The sequence below is a fragment of the Acanthochromis polyacanthus genome, chromosome 18, assembly GCF_021347895.1.
Source record: "Acanthochromis polyacanthus isolate Apoly-LR-REF ecotype Palm Island chromosome 18, KAUST_Apoly_ChrSc, whole genome shotgun sequence".
NCBI classification, from domain to species: Eukaryota; Metazoa; Chordata; class Actinopteri; family Pomacentridae; genus Acanthochromis; species Acanthochromis polyacanthus.
In genome coordinates, this window is record NC_067130.1 from 21,100,511 (window position 1) to 21,123,645 (window position 23,135).

Here is a 23,135-nt window from a genome sequence, read left to right on the forward strand (position 1 = left end):
TTGTCACTGCTTGTGTTGTGCTTTCTGTGAGCTCTACATTTCAAAATGCTGCTAGTAAAGACAGTGACACAGGCATTGTCACAGATGGTGTGACCAAACAGACATACTCACGGAGGGCAGAGCTGCTTAGTGCAATGTTCGAAACAGTCCAGTTGAGGTTTGGTGCCCTCCAAGTTGATGTACAGTGCAGCATCTCTGCTGTTGTTGCAAAGACAATGAGAAATGTATCCAGTGTTTACCTCACAAAACACTGCTCTTCACAGTACTTCTATTTCAGCAACGGAATGACAAGGGAAGTACCACCTATTTCTCCTGCCATTTCTGTCCTGATGGATTCTGGTATGGCCCAGCTTCACACTGCTGTGGAAGAAGGACTCCACCTTCTTGAGTCTCCCTGCCTCAGGCCAATCCTGAATCATTCTCAGTGTCCATCAGAATTCACAACAGCCGACAGCACCCCAGGAAATGTGCTCTGTGCAAGTACAGTTACTCACAGCTACAGCTTTGGACAAGTAACATGGATTGACACGGACCTTGCAAATCAAGCAGAATTTTCCATGAGTGAATTTCTCTCCAATATGGGTCTCCAAGGAAAGACATTCACTTGGGAGCAGTCATTGCTTTCAGGTAAGCTTTTTTTATTACTGGTTTTGAGTTAAATGTGATTAAGTAGCGAACTGTAAACATGTTTTCCTGTTAAATATGACTAGATCGTGAACTGTAAACAGGTTTCTCCATCTCTTCTCATCCGTATGTCCACCACCAGTGTCTAAATGTTATCGGGGGAGATGCTCTGCCACTCTCAGCTTCACTCATATGAGGACGTCAGGAATAAAATAAAAAAAAATCCATCAACTGATCAATAACACGTCCAGAAAGCAGAAAGTTTTACTGACCACTAGATGCCCTACTCGAGCACTGTGTGTCATTGGACAGGTTGCATTTCAGACAAACTCTGATATCATGATATCTGGAATAAATACTGCACCATTTCTGTGTTTAACCTTTGTGTTGTTTGTTTGTTTCAGCTGAGTCCAAGCAACTGACAGGAGCTCTGATACTACATTGAACACTTGTCATTTAAAGATGATGGGATGAGTTCACCTATTTACTCTGATCAAACTAAGCAAAAAGAGAAAGTCTCAACTAAAAGTTCTGCTTGTTTACACCTTTCACATTATGGACCTTCTTTGATGGTGGATTTTGGAGAACCATATTTTATGGCCGGACAATGAGATGAGCCCAAAACATAATATACTCTTCTATGTGAAGCCATGGCTCCACTGCTACCAACAGTTGTGTGGCTATTAGAGGCTATTTGGAAACTGTGTCATTGTGAAAGCTAAGAAATCAAATACTGACATAGTTCCACAAAAAGTTGAAGACGGTTAGAAAAACATAGCTCCTGTTATCATTTTAAGGTGTGAGTCTGCTTGGAGACGCCTCTACAGACGGCAGGAAGTTTTTAGCAGAGGATCTTTACGGCACAACAGCTGTGCACTCTGAGCGTTTCTAGTCGGAACTATTTTCGTGACGCACCACAAGTGCCTTCGCCGGTGTTCGGAGCAACGTAGCTGTTCCAATGTTCGCTGCTGGATGTGGGTTTATCTCCCACTAAACGACTTCAGAAAATGAGGACTGCTTGCTGACACACATTACCTCAAGTACGCTGTCGTATCTGAAGTTCATAAATGAATATTTAACGACAACTAGCTTCATAACAACGAGCTAGCAACGAAGTAATGGGCAGAAGTGAGAAGAGCTGACAGGAACTCTGGTCAGCTAGTTTATATCAGAAAGTTTAACTTCTTTTTTAATCACCATGGTGCCGTTAAAGCGAAGAAAAATCGTCTCCTCGGATACTGGGAGTACTGGGAGTGACTGCAGTGGGAATCAAGCACCAACAAAGTTCCCTCAGGTGGTTTTATTTCTGCTGGAGAGGAAGATGGGAGCCAGTAGAAGAGCTTTCCTCTGTCAGCTCGGACGAACTAAAGGCTTTCATGTGCAGGAGCAGTTCAGGTAAGATGACAGGAACTGCAGTGAGAAGGGTCAAAGAGTCAGACTAATTCCTGGATAGATTTTCTGTGGGTCAGACAAGGAAGAATCTGGGGTGCCAATGAAAGCACAATGTGAGGGATGATCTCTTTAAACAGTATTCATTTTTGACAATTTGATCAATATTTGTGAAATACTTCTGTCACTGAAATGGGAAATGCTATTTTAAGATGCGTTTTTGCACTGATTTTTTGTTTGTTTTTGCACAAAGTTACTTTTTAATGTTGAGTACTGTCTTTTTTTTATGTCCAGCTCTTACTGATGTTGCGATTATTTAACAAAGGTCACAAATATTTAATTTCAATTTTACCAATTCATTGTTTTTTGACCACCTGGATTTTTTTATTATAGTTTTTAGTTAGTCTTACTTAAGCAAGATGAAACCGGGACTTTGGAGAGATTTTATTTGGGACTATTGTTGGTAGAGCTGCAACAAACAATTATTTTCATTGTGGATTACCTGCTGAAGATTTCACTGATTAACTGATCAGCTGTCTGGCCTCTAAAAGTTCAGATTTTTTAAAAAAAAAAGATTGGTGCTTCCCAAAGCCCCAGATGACAAATATCTTGTTTCGTTTAACATTCAGTTCATAGTCATAGAGAATAGAAATCAGAAAATATTCACATTCGGGAAATTTGAAAATGATCAAATTTAAGTGTCATAGCATCCTAAAATTGAAAGATTATTAATCAAATATAGGCTGCACACTTTAAACCCTGTTCTTTCAGCTTCACTGTTTCTGTCGTTCTTTCACAGTGAAAGCGTCACACATGTTATTTCTGAAACAACTCTGCTGATGAGGTCAGAGCGTGGCTGGACTCTCAGGCCAGAGGTGAAAGCCAGACAGCGGTTCACCTCCTGGACATCAGCTGGTACACAGAGAGCATGCGTGCAGGCCGCCCAGTAGAGATCCTGGAAAGACATAAACTGCAGGTAAGCTCTACCGTACACTGTAATGCATCAACCTGTGCATTAATCTAAGAATTACTAACAGAAATCTTCTAAAGAGCCAGTTTGTGAGTACAAACATTATAAGCTGAGTGAAGATGCATCATCAGGTAATTAACTGTCAGAGCAACTCTCCACTGATTAAATGATGAGTATTACCCATAGCACAGACTGTAAAAAAATGACAGAGCCGTGGAGTCTGAAAAGTGAAGCCAGAGACCTGCATTCTTTCTAACAGCCAGCAGGGGACAACTTCTGCGGTCGTACAAAAAAGCATGCAAGTTTATTTACAGTATATAGCACCTCATCTTACACAGAGGATATTCAAAGTGCTTTACTGGCAAAAGTAATCAAATGAACATGTAATAGATTAAATACAATGTTGAAGTAAATGAGTTTAATTAAATATGTAAAAAGCAGACAAGTTAGATAAAGTACACAACTTTATAGAATAATTCAAACTGATGGACAAAAATAGCAGAAACAGAAGATGTGGGAAAAAAATGTACAAAAAATAGAAATAAGGTTAAAATTAGGTGGGAAAAAAGTGCAGGAAAATTTGATAAAAGAAGATGCAATAAGTCAGATTGCATAGATGAGACATGATCCATTTCCCACTTTATCTCTAAACATCTTCCTATTGAGTTAATGGTGCTCCTTCAACACAGCATGGAGTTCAGGTTATAAATTACAGTCCTTTTTGGAGTAAAATAGATGATAAAACAGGCTATGATTTAGAGCAGAGCTACATACTAAAAATATTGTCTCTGACTGACATGTCACCCACCTTTGTGGTCTTTTACATCTTTAGAATTTGATGTGAGATAAGTTTTGTATGCCAAAGTTTGCATGTAAACCCGTTTACACCGATTTTTGTGACACTGCAAATAAGTCCACATCACCATTTTGACATGTCAATTTTTTTTTTTAATTCTATTGACTTAACAAGCCTCAAAGTTGGTAAAATCTTGAACCAAGAACTGCATTTTCGGTAGGAAATATGAATACATCCTTGTATACACCCAAACTTCTCAGGTAATGTTTCTGTGAAGATGAAAATCCAAAACTCCCCTATCTGAAAATATGAAATTCTCAAAATTCTGGCAAAATACTTTTCAGAACATGAACAGCACTCAGAGAGCGCAGTACTCCACCAAGGCTGTTCAGTAGTTGTATCATTTCCGACGGATGAAATCTTTAATAAAAATGACCTTAGACTGAGCACAGACATGTGTTACGCATGTGTATGTTATGTATGGATACTGAATTGTGTGACCTAAATGTGTAGCGGAATTGATTGGACTCGGAAACATCACCACAATCTAATCATTTGATCCTTGTATAATTTCCGACAGATAAGTCCCAATAAGTCTGCAGCAGCTGATTTGTAGTAGGATCACAGTCATGCAGCTGACGTGGTGTTCACAGTGACGCCATGCTGCTATCTTTCAATGACAGAGAAATCTGTAACAAATCCGTGTGTCCAGACTATAAGCTGCATCACTGCCAAAATCCAATCACTCTTGGTCATTGTGTCATTTCTGACCTTTCCTGAAAATTTCATCCAAATCAGTTAGTCTATTTTTGAATAATGTTGCTAACAGACAGGCGACAGGCAAACGTACGCAGATCGTCACATAACTCCGCTGCGTTCCTTGGTAGAGTAACTATATCATAAGTAAACCCTTTGGTCAGTTGTACTTGATTCACGTTTAGCTGCTTGATAGATTTGGATTTTAGTGGGAGTTGAACGTGTCTTAAATCCCTGCATGTGTTCCAGGAGCAGCAGATCAATGAAGCAGAGGTTGTTCTGTTCTCGGTGCCTAGCTATGCCTGTCAGAGAAGGACCACTCTGGACAACCACAACACCACGCTCACTGTATGTGGTGTCCCCCCAGCAAACACAAACACACACACCTCTGATTTTAGCTTGAAACATATGTCATAAAAACACACTTTATGTCTCAGGATGCTCTGTCACTGCTGGCTGAAAACGCTGAGCTCAGTGAGGAGGACGGGAGAGGTGTTGCGTTTCGACGGGCCGCCGCTGTGCTGAAGGCGCTCCCAGCTCCGGTGACAGCCATGTCTCAGCTCAGAGGGCTGCCCTGTCTGGGAGATCACTCACTCAGAGTCATCAAAGTCAGTGGAACCATTTCTACAGCTTTCTAATTGTCTTTTAGCTGCTCCACGACACCATCTAATAACCTCTTTTTTTTTTGTTCATCTGGGCTTGCAGGACATTTTGGAGAATGAAGCATCAGATGAGGTTGAATCTACCAAACAGTCTGAGCGGTTTAAAGCGCTAAAGGTATGTCAGCTCTTTCCTATCACCATGGAAATTTGAACACTGGTTCGTGAAATAGGAGTGTCATGCATACAGTAGTTGAACAACTGAAACAAAAACAGCACTCAGAGAGCGCAGTACCCTGCCAAGGCTGTTCATTGTTTATTAGTTATTGATGGTCAGAAATCACAGCAACATAGAATGTGACCATTTAATATAGATGTACCCAAAAACAAAATGACCTTTCACTGAGCGCAGACATGTGTTATGTATGTGTACGTTATGTACGGATACCGAATCACGTAACCTAAATATGTACTGGGTGGTGGGAATTGATGGGACTAGGAAACACCCCCACAGCTAAATCAGTTGTTCCTTGTATCATTTCTGATGGATAAGTACAGATAAGTTTGTAGTGGTGGATTTGTAGTAGAATCACAATCATGTGATCATCAGCAGGCACCTGATGTAGTGTTTCCCTTGTTGTCATAGTTACAATGATGACGCCTTGCAATGATAAAGAAATCTTTAACAAATTCATGGATCCAGTAGCCTAGTCATGCTATACCCATGTTTCTGACGGCACAAGGGTCTAGGGAAGCTCGACAGGGAGGGACGCGGGCTAAAAGGTTGTCTATCAAATCCCTCTGCAGCAATTGGGTAGGTATACAACCAATCAACGCAACGAATAGGCTGACGTAGTTCCGAGAGCACCGACGGATTGTGGCTAAGTCCCATTAGCTTCCCAACCAGCGGAGCCGCGGAGCCAACTGGTATATTAAGGATTTGCCATATCCCGTCGGCATAAGTCCAAATACGTCTTTCTTCTCAATGAAACACTTAAGTGCCATCCTTTGTTTTTCTTTCAAGTTGAATTTTAGCTTCAAATCTTTAAGGGCTGTGGCCAAACCCGAGTCGAAAGATAAACTGTTTATTGTGCGCCGGTTGTTTCTGTCAGAATCGTCGCGCCTCTGTCGTCACTTCGTTACGCCCGCCTTCTGACTCTACACTTCATGGTGATTGGTCCGGCCAGTTTTAGGAGAATCCAGCCTCGAGCCTTATGGAGGGTAACTAGACCCACCCTGGCAGAGAATTAAATTCGTTGCCGTGGGTTGTCTAGCGCGGCTAGGCTATGGCTCCAGACTATAGGCTGCCAAAATCTGTTCAATTGGTCCTTGTGTCATTTCTGAGCTTCCCTGAAAATGTCATGTAAATCCGTTTGTCCGCTTTTGAGTAATGTTGCTAACAGACAGACAGACAAACCGACACTGATCGTTACATAACTCTGCCAAGGAACGCAGCGGAGTTGTGTGATCTGGTGAATAAATGAATGTAAAGTCAACAAGGCAGTTAAATGAACAGTAAAGAAGTATTGTCTTTGCACAAATTGAAAGCCTGTTCTGTTTCCTTTCACTGGATGTGTTTCAGGTTTTGACGGGTATTTTTGGGGTTGGAGCAAAAACAGCAGACCGATGGATCAGAGATGGGATACACAACCTCCATCAGCTACGAGAATCAGGAGCAACACTCAATCGAGCACAACAAGCAGGTGTGTGTCTTGGGACTTGGTATGTATGAATATACTGCATTTAAAGAGCCCATAATAATCATTTAATATCCCTCCTTCTTTAGAGCTGCATTTTGGTTCCTGCTGTGTCTTGTATTGCTGGCTGTTTGTGTCTTTAAAAAGACTTACAAAGGTCAAAGTTACACAAAAGGGAGTTATGTCCCACCTTTAACTCTGCTCCTTACCTGCCTGGAACGTCTCATTTAAAGTCCAGACTTTTCTTCCATTACATTTCTACAAAGAAGCATCTCATTGTACACAAAAACACAATGACGTGAAAGCATAAAATAGTATTGTCAGGTTGGTAACACTTCATGATACGTGGCTCAGAGCTGTTTTAGGGTGACCACTCAGACTGAGGTTGTGCCAATAAGATAACAAGAAAAAATGTGAAAGGCTGCTGGTTTTCCAAAAATCGACGTTTACTTTGCAAAGGAAAACTGCAAATTGACTTACTGGCTGATGAGAAGGTCTTGTTGATGTGCAGAAAATTATTTAAATGCTGAAGAAAAATACTTTATGACTGCACAGCAAGCCAAGAATCCTCTGCTTGTAGAATATGAGTCTAAACTAAATGTAGAAATGTCACAGGAGCATTAAATTTCAGTTTGGTTCTTTTTTATAGCACTCAACAAGGTGGTTAAATCAGTAGGGAAGATTGAAGTTTTATATAAGGCAAACACAGACAACACTCAAAATGCTAAATCCAGGAGAGAAATGGAGGGAATTTTTTTACACCTCACAGTAAACATACAGTCAGGTCCATAAATGTTTGGACATTGACACAATTTTCAGCATTTCTGCTCTGTACACCAGCACGGTGGATTTGAAATGAAACAATCAAGATGTGTTTTAAGTGCAGACTTTCAGCTTTGATTAGAGGGTATTTACATCCAAATCAGGTGAACGGTGTAGGAATTGTAACAAATTTTATATGTGTCCTCCGCCTTTTTATGGGACCAAAAGTAATTGGACAAACTAACATAATCATAAATGAAACTTTAACTGTCAATATTTGGTTGCAAATCCTCTGCAGTCAATGACAGCCTGAAGTCTGGAGCCCAACGACATCACCAGACGCTGGGTTTGATTCTTGGTGATGTTCTGCCAGGCCTCTGTTGCTGCCGTCTTCACTTCCTGCTTGTGCTTGGGACATTTTCCCTGCAGTTTTGTCTTCGGCAAGTAAAATGCATGCTCAGTTGGATTCAAGTCAGGTGATTGACTTGGCCGTTGCAGAACCTTCCACTTCTTTGCCTTAAAACACTCTTCGGTTGCCTTTGCAGTGTGCTTTGGTCGTTGTCCATCTGCAGCATGAAGCACCATCCACTGAGTTCTGAAACATTTTGGCTGAATATGAGCATAAAATATTGCCCGAAACCTTTCAGAATTCGTCTTGCTGCTTTTGTCAACAGTCACGTCATCAATAAATATAAGAGAAAACCAGTTCCTTTGGCAGCCATACATGCCCACACCATTTCACTCCTACCACTGTGCTTCACTGATGAGCTGGTTTGCTTTGTATGTTGGGCATTTCCTTCCCTTCTCCTTACTCTTATCATCATTCTGGTATAAATCAGAGCTTTGCCTCATCTGTCCATAGGATGTTGTTGCAGAACTGCACAGACTCTTTTAGATGTTTTTGAAAACTAATCTGGCCTTCCTGTTTTCAGGATCACCAATGGTTTACAGCTTGCTGTGAACCCTCTGTATTCACTCTGGTGAATTCTTGTCTTTATTGTTCACCTCCTGGAAAGTGTTCTTGATCTGGCCAGCTGTTGTGAAGGGGTTTGTCTTGACCAGGGAAAGGATTCTTCGGTCATCCACCACACTTGTTTTCTGTGGTCTTCTGGGTCTTTTGGTGCTGCTGAGCTCACCAGTGCATTCTTTCTTTTTAAGAATGTACCAAACAGTTGATTTGGTCACACCTAATGTTTTTTCTAAATTGCCACCTGACCCTGACAGCAACCTTGGTACATTTAAAGAAGCCATGCAAAGGTTTACCTTCATTCTATGAATATTTTCAGAGTTTCAGGCCCTTAGTGCACATAGCACACCGGCATATGTCTATCTGCAGTACTTTTGAAGTTATGAGGATTCACACAGGCTGGAAAAACAGCACGAGTTAAAATAGCGCAAAATTTCAACCCACCTCAAATGTACTTCAAAGGACTATAATGTTGAAACTATAGTATGAAGGTAAAACTGTGCATGGCTTCATTAGATATGCTAAAGTTATTTTACATTAAAAATCAGCTGATTCTAAAGGGAGTGAGATGGGAGACACTGATTGATTGATTCATGAAAGGACTCACATAATATAAAGTGCAACTCCAGTCTAAAATAATGGAGGAAGCGGCGTCTACATAATTGAAAAGCTGATATTTTTCTTGAGGACTGTGGCCGATAATATCCACAGAAAGTGACATAAATCTCCCCAACAGAAGACCAGGACACTGCAACGTCTCAGTTTGGAAAAAATCAAGAGAAAATTGTCCACTTGCTTTGTTATTGTTTGTTTTTCCCCCCTTCCTTTGTGAAATACACTTAAATCGTAAATTGTTGTCTTTCAGGTCTGGAGCACTACGACGACCTCAAGCAGCAGGTCACTAAAGCAGAGGCTGATGCCATCACTGAGATCGTGCAGGAAGCCGTCATTTCTGTGTTACCAGGCGCTCAGGTTGTTCTAACCGGAGGATTCAGGAGGTAAAAAAGCAACATTCACAACCTGCTATGACCACCTCAGGTTTAATACAGCTTACAAAGAAATTATTAAGCCTGACAGTCAGAAAGTGTTTGAGCTTTATGTTACCTGGGACACTCTTGTGTGTACACCGATCTGCCACAACATGACCACTGACAGGTGAGGTGAATAACATCGATCATCTTGTTACAATGCAACATTCTGCTGGGAAACTTTGATTCAGCAGGACAATGCACCCCGACACACCACAAAAACTGCTCAGGAGTGTCTCGGGGAACACGACAGAGCTAAAGTTTTCACCCGGGTTGCACACTTCCCAGATCCAAATCTTACATCTGTTGGATGTGCCAGGATAAGCCTGATCTAGGTAGATCCCACCTTGCAACCCACAGGATTCATTGCCACTATCCCGGTGCCACAGGACATCCCCAGAACCACTGGGCCAGAGGAGTTTTAGCAACATTAAAGGGGCCAACACAATACTAGGCATGTGGTCATAATGTTATGTCTGATCGGTGTGTATGTGCATTTTGGAAATGTGGTTTGGAGGGTAAATGTGATACCAGAAGAAAGCATTTCAGAGAAAAACATTTTAAAAAATGTGCAGAAGGTTAATAGAAATATGTCACTGATGCTGTTTCTGCAGAGGGAAGCAGACAGGCCATGATGTAGACTTCCTAATAACACACCCAGAGGAGGGCAGAGAGGTGGGACTGATGCCTAAAATCGTTTTCTGGTTGGAATCAAAGGTAACTGTTGAGTCCCTGCCTGTTCAGTGATTTTTAATAAGGTTAAGCAACTCCAGAATCTCCAATTTATCCCTTGAAGACTCTTTAGCAATGCCCATCTATGTCAAACTAAGGGGTCCAAAATGAAGACAGATGCACTAACATTTTGCTAAATATCAGTCAGCTAGTTATTAATCAGTAACTGAGTGTGGATTCATTATATTTTTGTCGCAGTAAAAAGTGAAGATGTCTGAATACTCTTCTCCACACATCACAATGGACCTGATAGTAAGCAGTCAACAGGTGACTGATGTGTAGACTTTAGGCTTTAATTTAAAGGGTTTGGCAAATATATTGCATTAGTCATTATTTACACATATATTCTACACAATAAATTTGTGAAATGTAATATGACAGAATCATCCATTAAGGCCTCACAGTCTAGAAAAAAATATTTCGTTCCTCAACTCCTGACTGTCTCTCCAGGGTTTTCTGTTGTACCAGAAAACTACAAGGAACTCATACCTGGAGGTAAAGGACGGTCCTGGTCGACCCTCCTCCAACATGGACCGATTCGAGAGATGTTTGTCCATCTTTAAGCTGGCCGAGAAGGAAGAACGAGCAATCAAAGTGACAGAAAACACTGTAAAAACCAAGGACAGTGTCAGAGACCACACGCAGTCAGAGACGGATCAAGATCCACAATCTCATTCATATGAACGACACGAGCTGACAAACCCACCCGTCCACAGACGGTGGAGGGCTGTGAGAGTGGACCTGGTGGTGTCTCCAATCAGCCAGTTTGCTTTTGCTCTGCTGGGCTGGACCGGATCCAAAGTGAGCTGAACAAATGTCCTCTTTCTTTTGGCTCTTAGACGTGTTCCTTGCTCAGGTCACAGTGAATAACGTTGATTTGATGTTCTGCAGTTGTTTGAGAGAGAGCTGCGTCGCTGGGCAGGCCATGAGAAAGCCATGTCTCTGAGCAGTCACGCTCTGTATGACAACAAACAGGTAAATACAGAAAAAGATACCCCATTCCCATCAGAGTCATGTTTAAGATTCCTACAGACTTGCGTGGTTTCTGGGTGCTGTTTTTCTGTCACATTTTGCTTCATTGTGAAAGTTGTAAATCTGGTGATTCTTTCTGTTTTTACAGTTTCTGTTTCTGGTAAATAGTGGATTTTTTTGGCTATTCTTTAAAACAAAAACATGCCTTTTAAACCCATCTGCAAGTTTCGGGTTTTAGATACTTAAGGAAGGCAAACATTTGGATACACTCAGGCCTCAAACTGGGTCCCATTTTGTATTTATCTATCATGAACTGATTTTAAATCTAACTCCGGCACCAAGGATCAGAATCAAACTGATTCCTGCCTCGCCCTTATAATGCATTCTATACCTGGTGCACATTGTTTGCTTAAAATGAACTGAGATAGATTTATTTGAAGGAATTAGTATTTATTTTCTCTTAAAGAGTCGATATCTGAGAGCTGCATCGGAGGAGGAGATATTTGCTCATCTTGGTCTGGAGTACATCCCTCCGTCTGAGAGAAACGCCTGAAGAGACCGGATGAAGCTCAACCCACAATCCACTGAGGATTATAACCTGGAGGCAGCAGGGAAGAGGAAGAGGACTGTGTGGCTCCAGGTGCAAGTGATACATCCAGCAAATGTCTATTTATGCTTCTGCATTAAGGCCTCAGAACACACTGACTCCTTGAAAGTGAAAACAAAAATGTTGTTTATTATTCCACTTTTTCACATGCAAAAACAGACAAACAGAAATACATAATAGACACTACCTTTCAAAAGTCTGGGGTCACTTAGAAATGTCCTTATTTCTGAAAGAAAAGCATTTTATCAGTAAAGATGACATTAAATGAATCAGAAATACAGTCTCGACATTGTTAATGTGGTAAATGACTATTCTAGCAACGGCTGATTTTTAATGGAATATCTCCATAGGGGTACAGAGGAACATTTCCAGCAACCATCACTCCTGTGTTCTAATGCTACATTGTGTTAGCTAATGGTGTTGAAAGGCTCATTGATGATTAGAAAACCCTTGTGCAATTATGTTAGCACATGAATAAAAGTGCGAGTCTTCATGGAAAACATGAAATTGTCTGGGTGACCCCCAACTTTTGTTGTATGTACATCATTATATCCACTACTTTTGAATGGTAGTGAATATAATGATATGCATACAAAAATATTTCAACCTGGAAAGCTGTCAGTTGTATTCCATATTATCCACCAAGTCCAATAGGATGCACAGCACAATAACAGGGTCAGAAAACTGTCACTTCACTCTGCTCCTGTTGACATTAGCTGCCCTTAAGTGCTTCTTAAATGTCATTAAGTATTATAACTTCTTCCTCTGAGCATGAATGAAGACAACATTTCATGCTAACGGAAATATGAAGTGGTGGATTATGCTTTTTTATGTAGCATTTTAGAATAAAATAATAATCAGTGGATTTTTTTTTGCTGAGTTCTGTAGAGGAGATGTCCATCCATCCATCCTCTATACACCGCTTTATCCTCACTAGGGTAGCGGGGGGTGCTGGAGCCTATCCCAGCTGACTCGGGCGAAGGCAGGGGGACACCCTGGACAGGTCGCCAGTCTGTCACAGGGCTACATATACAGACAAACAATCACACCCACATTCACACCTATGGACAATTTAGAGTAACCAATTAACCTCAGCATATTTTTGGACTGTGGGAGGAAGCAGGAGTACCCGGAGAAAACCCACGCATGCACAGGGAGAACATGCAAACTCCATGCAGAAAGATCCCAGGCCCAGGCCGGGATTTGAACCGGGGATCGTCTTGCTACAAGGCGAAAGTGCTAACAACTACCCCACTGTGCAGCCCGTAGAGGAGATGTGAATGTATTATTTGTATTCTGCACTGTTTTCAGTGAAAAGAAGCAACCTCACACCTCCTGAATTGTTACAGACCAGTAAACAGCTGGATTTGACCAAATACAGTACAAAATGAAATGAGTTTTGTAAATTTGGGGAAAAAAATTGTCATGTGCCTAATTTTTCTCATGTTGTTAGTAATAACACATAAATAAAGGATCAATAAAGGATTATCTTAATATCACATAAAGTACTGCACTGCATAAGAAAAAAATCTGAACAGTACATAAATACAGTGAAAGTAGAAAGTCATGTAAAATACGATATGGGGCAAAATACATACTTTTCAACAATATTTTAACCTGTTAAGCTTCAGTGTCCTGCCCGCGGAACACTTTGAGATCTGCATAAGCATTTCCTTAAATGTCTGAAGCTGCAAACGCGATTATACAAACACTATACGCCGACGGAAAGCTTAGATTCTCATGAATCCGCCGGTATAAACCACTTTCAGATGTGATTACCACAGCGGGTAATATAAACACATTTGTCCGACAAACAACGAATATCCATCCATCCGTTCTCTATACACGGCTTCAACGTACACAGCGCGACTCACATTTCCGGGTTCATTATTACACACAGATGAAAATATCCATAATCCAACCTTGGACATCCAGATGAAACAAGCCAGTAACATATTTTGTCCAAAACATGTCTTGAAGTCGGTATATAATCCACGAATAGGTCATTTTCAAGGAAATGCACCTCGCGATGCGCATCCAATATTCCCTGTATTTCTCGTCATATTTTTAATTACAAATATTAGCGATTTTTTGTACTGAAAATGGCTAGAATTGACTGCAGCTTATAGGGTTAAACAAAAGCATCTAAAGGTTGTAATGTGTTTGACAGAAATGCACTATATTTTTTTAAAATATGCAAATACAGTAAAAATTAAAATACAAAAATGGTAGAAAAATATGTAAATGTGTTGCAAATAAAAACGTGTAGTAAAGTACAATGAAACAAGATGGATAAATAAAATAATTAAATATTGAAAAACTAAATGGAAAGCAAAATAAAATAGCAATAAGTCCAGATGAAAGTAGTGTGTACATTCAGGGCCCTAATTGTATTTGGCAACAAAGAACTTTGGTTGAGGTTAGTCCATATTTGGGATTTTGGTGCCTCTCACTCATCAGTGCATCAGGAATTACTGCTTAGCAACCGAAAAATGTTGCTCTCTGTAGTTAATTAATTGTTATCAGTGGAGCTGTCCTGATATTTTATTTGCTATATTTACAGTTCTCTGTTCAAATCAGAGTATTTACCAGCCAATACTGTAATAAATTTGGCCATTTTATTGTAATAAGGCCAATAACATAATAACTTAACAATACTGTAATCAGTTATTACATTATTGGTTAGTTAATAACTTTAATGGCCTAGCATTTAAACATGTTTTCAAAAATAAATTGAAAATGTAATAACTGCAGCTGATAATGTAAAAATACATAAATAGGACTGCATTTCTTGGAAATAAAATGTTTTTTTGCAGTTTTTCTGCAGTTTGCTCATCAAAGATAGGTACAGTGGACGGTATAGTCGTCATATTCATTCATCAAGAATACGTCTCATGTAGCTCTCATTCTTCTTAATTATGGCTGTAAGAACTAATGTGAGAATTATTTGTTGTATGAAATCATGATTTAGAATTTTGTTTATTTGCTTAGATTTGTACATTCTTAATTCAATATTGGATGTTGCATTGTCAAATGAATTTAGCGCATTTTTTTTTCTTGGAAAACATTTCATTAAAACTTTTTTCAAACATTTCTGAAGGAAAAATGATTCAGTCCTCACTTAGAACTGTATTTAAATAACTGGACTCGCACTATAATGACATTTAACTTGAAAAACTGAAGATTATTATGTACATAGTAAGTAGAAAACATTAACATAAAATTGACGTTACTTCTTCCAGTAAATGTCCTTAACTTTAGACTCCAGGCTTCATCCAATGGCTGTCCTCAACTAATAACTGTTTTATGTGTGAACTTAGACACTGTTGGTCCAGCAGCCTTGTAGAGCTTCACAATACTAATGGAACAGCCATGTATTATTTCATTATCGGCTGCAGTTATTACATTTTCAAATAATTTTTTTAATGCTAGGCCATTAACATTAACACAACCTGCCAATAACGTAATAACTATTACGTTATCGGCAAGTTATTGCGTTATTGGCTTTATTACATTTAAAATGGCTAAATTTATTATATTATTGGCAGAAATTACATTACTGACCATTATTACGTTACTGGATGCTACAACAACATAGCCACACTTAATAAATAAAATTCTCTCCACCAGATTCATGATAAGAAGATGCCAGTTGTCCATCTTAAACTACTGACAGTTTCTATTGTGGAGTATCAGAGGTTGCAGTTCATCGTTCTCCTGTGTTTCTCTTCAACTCGTAAAACCTCACACGGAACATTAAGTTTTACTGGATGTTTTGCGTTTCGCCACAAACACACCTGTGTAACGGTGACCTGCATTCTGCAACGTCCTCGTCCCCTTATCTGCACCTCCTCCCAACAGAAAACCACACAGCAGAGCAGAGATCATGATAAAATGTCACATCCAGGAGATCATCTCCTTAAATGCAAGTTTGAAACACTTTCCTTGAGGTGTTCCATTTCCCGCTGCTTTATGCTTCTACTACACCACATTTCAGAAGGAGTACATCTTACTGCACCACAGTTGTCTGATAAATGTTGTTACTCGTTGCTTCTCAGGGAATTATCGAACATGAACATAAAAATGCAGGTTTAGTGGTGGAAGAAGTCGACTGATCCTTTGCTTTCATCAGGATTTGGTAGACTTTTTTTTCTAATAACTCGTCATTTAAACATCATCCACTAACAGTTAATGGCTCAAATTGAAGACACTATTTAATAATGAGCATGAATTACTTAATTTCTTCAACTCCATGAAAATGTAGGACATTCACTTATACTGTTTCCTCAGAAAAAAAATATTTTTCCTTCAATGAAGCTACTAAAATGTGAATTGAATGTAAGACAGCTGTAACAGATTCCCTGCTAATATGTCAAAGTACTGAGGTTTTTATGGCGCATGTTGCACTTGCTACTTATAAAGCAGAAAGAGTTATATGTTACTTTTATTATTTACAAAGGACTTGTACCAGTACATTTCAAAGCATGTATTATCACTTGATTTGGCATTTCTGGTTGACATGTTGCAATAAAACTAATAAAACTAAAATGATGTTAGAGGATGTTTTTATTAATTCCAAAACTACATTAGCAGCTGCAAAAGTCGAACTTCACATGTTTGTATCTGAGAAGATTCTGGAAATATTTGCAATTGTTTTACTTATGAACTAATCCTAGATGCTGGCTTCCACACACAAGTGCAGAAAGAGTTTCAATACAGAAATACTTTGCGTTTGTGTCAAAATATACATGCAGTACCAAAAATTAAAGTAGTCTTTGTGGACAATATCAAATTTAAGAATCTATGGTTATATTGGATTACTGGGTTGTTAACGCTGCATTAATGTGTAAGCGTCACTCTAAAATGTTAGCTTTAGTATTTGGCAGAATTACACCACTTTTCAGCCAGAAAACCCATGACATTTCATCAAAATCACTTCATTCTGTGTGCCTCACTTAAAAATTTGCAAAAGTAAACTATTAACTTTAAAAAACTAAATATTCGTGCAACTAATAAAACACACTCAAAAAAGTAAATGCAGCACGGCTCAAAAACAGTCTTCAGAGGAGCAAGTGGGTGGAAGATGCATTCAGCATGGTGAAACATCTTACAGTAAATCGTAAAATATTTATAGAATGTGGAGCCCCTTCTCATCCAGTATTAGTATCACCTGTGGGAACTTACAAATGTTCTACATGTTGATTTTGGATTTTTTTTTTTTTTTTTGTGAAATGAAATCCGACTTTTTCTTTTTTTTTCTAATTAGTGGCATTATAACTGTATCACACTACATAGAAGACATTTTTAGTTCTCTCTCTCTCCCCCCATTTGCAAAGTTATTAATACATCAGACTCAACAATGGAAAAAAATCACATACACTACCAGTCAAAAATTTTAGAACGCCCCAATTTTTCTATTTTTTTTTTTTTAAATTGAAATTCAAGTAGTTCAAGTCCAATGAATAGCTTGAAATGTTACAAAGGTAAAGCGCTGAACTGCCAGATGTTAAAAAAAAAAAAGGTAAGGTTACCCAAAACTGAAAAATAATAAAATTGTACAAAATGATGTTTTTCAGAGAACAAGAAATCGGTGAACAACTTCAAGCTGTTCTGCAGCAATGGAGGTTGATCAAGCCTTGAAAGTTGGTGCTACCAAATCCTACAGGTGTCCCAACTTTTCTTGATTACTTACAACCCCCTCTGTCTGCGTTAGTGTTGGAACACACTTTGGCACCCTCCCCTCAAGAGCATTATTTGAACAGTACTGTACTATAGAAAATAGTGTGTTGCTGTAAAAATGGAGAGGAAACGGTAATTAACAACAGAAAAGAGATAGACCATCACAACACTTAAAAATGTACATCTTTCCTACAGAGAAATTGTGAAGAAAGTCAAGGTGTCAGTGAGTAGTTTTCTTCACCATCAAAAGACACTCAGAAACTGGATGAAACTCTGACAGGAAGCGTTCTGGAAGACCCAAAGACAGAACAGAATCAGAAGACAAGTTTCTGAGAGTCAGCAGCTTGGTGATAGGCAGCTCACAGGACAACAGCTTCAAGCACAGCTTAATGGTGATCGTCGTAAGATGTCTCACTTTCAACTGTTAAGCGAAGACTTTTGAGTTGCAGCAAGAAAGCCATTGCTAAACATCAGAATAAGAAAAGAGGCATGCCTGGGTCATGAGACACCACCAATGGACTACTGAAGACTGGAAGAAGCTATTATGGACTGATGAATCAAAACTTGAAGTCTTTGGTTCATCACGCAGGATTTTTGTACATCGTCAAGTAGGAGAAAGGATGGTTCCTCAGTATGTGACATCAGCTGTCAAACATGGAGGAGGAAGTGCGATGGTCTGGGGCTGTTTTGTTGGATTCAGTCGGTGACTTGTACAGAGTGAGAAGAACCCTGAACCAAAAACAGCTACCACAGCATTCAGCAGCACCATGCAGTACCCTCTGGTTTGTTCCTAGTTGGTCACGGGTTCATCCTACAGCAAGATAATGACCCAAAACATAACTCCACGCTTTGCCAGAACTACCTGAGGAAGAAAGAACAAGATGATAAGCTTGAAATGCCACATATTTACGGGAACTTGTGCAACAGAGCAGGGAGGAACTTTCTGAAAAATATTTGGTTTCCATTATGGAAAGAATGCCAGCTGGTTTATCTGCCAAAGGTGGCTACTTTGATGAGTCAAAGGTTTAGAATACATTCTGGTTTCTATAGAGATTTTTTTTAAACTTCATTTGTTTATTTGTTCTATGCTCTTATTTTGAGAGTACACTGAGACATTAACATGCATAATTTCCAAGAAAAAAATAAAAAAAAATTGGGGTGTTCTAAAACTTTTGACCAGTAGTGTGTGTTAATAAATCACAACAGAAGACATTTAGCTTTAAATACTTTTAGTTTGTGCAGATAATATTTATTTAATTTTGCAGTTTTAAATTAAGTATAATAACAGTGTATTATGTAGTGATTCCTGTAGTTAGAAAAAAAAGTGAACTGGTCTTGTAACTGCTTTGGTGTGAATAAACTTGGCTGTGTAATGTGGTCAGAAGGTGGCGCTGTAGGTTACATGGCTGATGAAACCATAAACAAATCCAGGAGTTTGTCAGGATGAAAAAAAAAAAAAGAAAAAACCTGGAAGAAGAAACAGAACTTCTGTCTTCTGTGAGAGAAAAGTAGAGAGAAAGTCTTCAAGAATCGTTTTCCATCTGGAAAGTTGTCATTATTTTGTCTCAACTGGTAATTATTGTTACATGCCAAATCTCTAGGGCGGGAATAAAGCACATTCATTCATGCAAAAATCACCTCAAGCAAGTGTAAAACCTTTTCTTTTTTTGACCTTTAAGAAGTTATTTTTTGTTATTTTGCTATTCACATTAAAGTGTTCTTGATGGGACAAAAATAACGCAACAGTCTGCATCATTGTTTTTTAATTATTAAAACCCCTGATGACATTATGTTTCACCAACAAACTGCACGGAGTTATGAGAATTAGCTTTTTCTATTTTAATTGACGGTCTTTGCCATCTATAATTATCCAGGCATGTTAAGATAGAAAACAAGTTCTGCAAAATTTGACTTCAAATTGCACACAGTATTAAGGTGATGCAATGTTTTTATACCAGTCCAACCCATTAATATAATGTCTGCAACTTTGAAGGTTTGTGTAAAGTAGGGGAAAAAAAGAACAAAAAATTCTTGCCACCATAAATTTACGCAGTTAAGTGGTGTGAATAGGTCGCATGAATTACTTTTTAAAATGTACATTTCGTAAAGATCACAAATCTGTCTTACTGAGGTCTGTCAGGAGGTGCCGTAATGAAATTTTGTATTTGCTTAATTTTCACTTAACTCAATATTATGTTAAATTTATTAGCAATGTGTTCAATTAACTTGACATTGGACACGTTGGGTGCATGCTCATGCAGCGACCGGCAGCAGATGTGAATTACTGGAATGCTTGTTTAAACTGCTGCGAAACAAATCGCCCTTCAAGGGACAAATAATAAAGTTGATTGATTGATTTAAAAAAATCAGCGTTGATTTACTAAACTTAAAAGAGCTGTATTTACACTAGCATTCAAAAGTTTGGGGTCACCCAAACAACTCCATGTTTTTCAAGAAAACTCACACTTTTATTCATGTGCTAACGTAACACCTGCAATCTTGGTTGCAATAAACTCAGATCAATACATTTAAAAATTAACAATATCTCAGTCACTGTGTAAGTCCCTGCATGAACAAATTAATGCTAATTTCTAATTTTCCAAAAACAAAATATTTTTCACTTGCTAACGGTCTTAGCACGCTGGATAGATTGTACCATGGGGCACTGAGATTCATTTTCAAATGGGGCCTCCTTACCCACCACTGTGTGCTCTATTCTAAAGTTAACTGGACATCTTTAAGTGCCAGACGTGTCTGTCATTGTTATGTGTTTATTTGCAGAACCACTCCGGGTATTGTTCTTTCCTATTTGTCTCGTTTTTTAACAAACAAACACGGAAGTCACAATTTCCGATCTATGGATACTCTCCAATTTGTCGTCCTCAAAGTACGATCTGCACGAGGCAAGAAAGCATGTAAGTTTTCAGCACCTAATGCTTGTAATAAATTACACTCCCCTCTTCAACTTCAAACCTGTGTTACACCAAATGAGTTTAACGCTCTAGTGAAATCATTACAGTTTGTGCGTCCTCTTGAGAAAACTGGAAGCGGTTATGCCCTACGATCTGATGACATTTTGCATCTCTCGGCTCATCGTGTTCAAACTGAAATGGGTAATAAAGCGTTCAGGTGCTCTGCTCCCTCTGCTTGGAATGCCCTCCAATCTGAACTGAAATTGTCAAAATTTCTTTCATTGGAGGCCTTCCGCTCTATTTTAAGATATCGGCAACAGAAATCCTTTCAACAGTGCCTGTGTTCTTCAATTATTACTGTAAAAATGACTCCTGTATTTTATGTAGCTAATTACTTGTATTTAATATTATAATATTTGTTGTTATTGATATCTGTCTGTTTTTTTATTTACTTTGACATTTGCTGCTGCCTCTTTCGGCCAGGTCACTCTTTTGAAAGAGGTCTCAATCACAATGATTCTTTTATCTGGTTAAATAAAGGTTAAATAAAACAGTCTGTCTTGTCTGTATGCAAATGTTATTTTGATCTCTTGTTTGCAGTTTTTAATGTGTCTATGCTGCTGCTCTCTTGGTCAGGTCTCTCTCGTAAAGGAGATCTCTGATTTCAATGGGACTAACCTGGTTCAATTAATGCTAAATACAATTTAAAAAATTAACATTTAGTCAATTACCTACTGTATAGCCGACTCCAGCAGTTCACAATCTGTATTCATTAGGGGTTGCTCATTTGTGTGTCTGTGTGTGCGTGACAGTGTGAACTTCCAGGCGTTTCCTTCACCTCTTCCTAACAGCCTCATTAACCTCTAAATACCAGTTTAACATCAAAGGCCGAGTCGCTGCTCACACCCCCATCTCCTCTCTCACATCCACCCTCAGTGATGAGTGCACACACTTATCAGCTGATATTTCTGCAAAAAAAAAAAAAAAATCAGTTCACTTTTAACTTTAAAACAGGTTAGCTGTCTGAAATGTAAACACAACACTGAGCGTGTCTGCTGCTGCAAGACCGGCACTGATAGTTTGAAAAAAAACATTTTATGTTTCAAAATCCCCGCTGACACCACAGAGTGTTTTAACACCGTATGTGTGAACCAAAAGGCGACGTCATCCTGCACTGAGGAGACCAAGAGTCTGGGCTGCTGTGAAAACAGAGAGGATGGAGTCTGTGCAAGTGTAAATGTTTTAGCTGTGGATGAGGAGCTGCCACTAATTACTACTTTCACTAGACTATTAAGCTGCAGATTGTTTTCTCAGTTAATCTGTTAATCGTTTTTTCTGTGAAATTTCATCACAGTTACCCACAATTCTATGTCTTAAAGTGTCTTGTTTCAATTTGGAATCTCCTAAATATTCCATTTATTTTCATTTCTGACACGGCAAAGCATTATATCTTCACATTGTAGGACTGGACCCAGCAGCTTTTTAGTATTTTGAGTTCAGTTATCAAGATATTTGGGTCATTTCAAAATTCAGCCATCAAATTTGAAATCATCCAAGTACAAAATACTAAAACATGCAATTGTTGTGTAAATGTACTTGTCCCAAGACCAAATCTAAAAAACAGAAAAGAAAAGAATGTTTGAAAATATTTGTAATGTACCAAATAAGTCTGGAAAAGAATGCCATTTTTCTCTTGTCCCATCCACCTGATGACCAAATTGAATCTCAATTGAAACAGTTAAAATGAAATTAAAATCTCCTTTTTTGGTATTTTTTTATTGATGTCTCCTGTAATTGTGGGAACATTTTTTTTATGAACATATTATTTTAAACAATAATTATTATTTATGGAACACGTGTCCCACGGTTAGCATGACCTTTTTAGCTGGTAGAAGAAGAAGAAACAGTGAATCACATGATACACTAGAATTAATGTCATCAAACAGTTTTCCGAAAGAATATGTAGAACAAAGCTATGTCCTCTCTTCTATTTTTCATACTTTTATAACATTGTCAGTCATGACTGAATGTCTCACTCTACCTCATGCAACCCTGTTATACATATTATCAGAAGACATTCTTTTTACTTTTTTCTATCAGTAAGTCTGTCCACTTGGTTAGCAGTAACAGCTAGCTAAATATCTTGCTTCTACTCCTGAGAAAAAGCTAACATTAGCATGGATTAGCAACCCTGTCACTGTGATTAGAGTAGGGTTAGCAAACAACAAATAAAACATGGAATAAAAATGGTACCATTGATGTGTAAGCTGAGCTAATCAAGCCTTTGATAGTTTATTACCTATTGCTGTTGAATCTGTAGCAGAAAATTGTAAAAGAAAAAGTTTATTTTTAAAAAATTTTGAAGCCCAAATGTCCTCCAATTCTGGAATGAACCATTTGCTACTTTTTTATGTTGACTAATTAAATGTTTATTGATTTGTACAATAAATCAAATTAACAGAAACATAACCACAAAAGCAAGTCATGTAGGTGAAATTACAAAAAACCCTGAAGGATCTAGAAGAGATCTCACCTTAGCATGCATTATAAATAAATACAAAAGTCAGGAACATTAAAAAATAATTGTGTTTTGTTTTACCACAGTGTAAAATTCACCAGATGCCATCATTCTTCGTACACATCAC

At 38.6% G+C, this 23,135-nt stretch overlaps 1 protein-coding gene across 1 annotated transcript; it reads left to right on the forward strand.

Annotated features, from left to right (window-relative positions):
• Positions 1–1,016: 1,016 nt before the first annotated feature.
• On the forward strand, positions 1,017–21,059 carry polm (polymerase (DNA directed), mu). The gene is given in 12 exon segments (XM_022199808.2): positions 1,017–2,019; positions 2,813–2,838; positions 2,841–2,989; positions 4,785–4,883; positions 4,973–5,143; positions 5,241–5,312; positions 6,717–6,837; positions 9,426–9,558; positions 10,203–10,305; positions 10,771–11,121; positions 11,212–11,295; positions 11,759–21,059. Coding segments are annotated over 12 exon segments (1,593 nt in total). The 5' UTR covers positions 1,017–1,822; the 3' UTR covers positions 11,846–21,059.
• Positions 21,060–23,135: the final 2,076 nt, after the last annotated feature.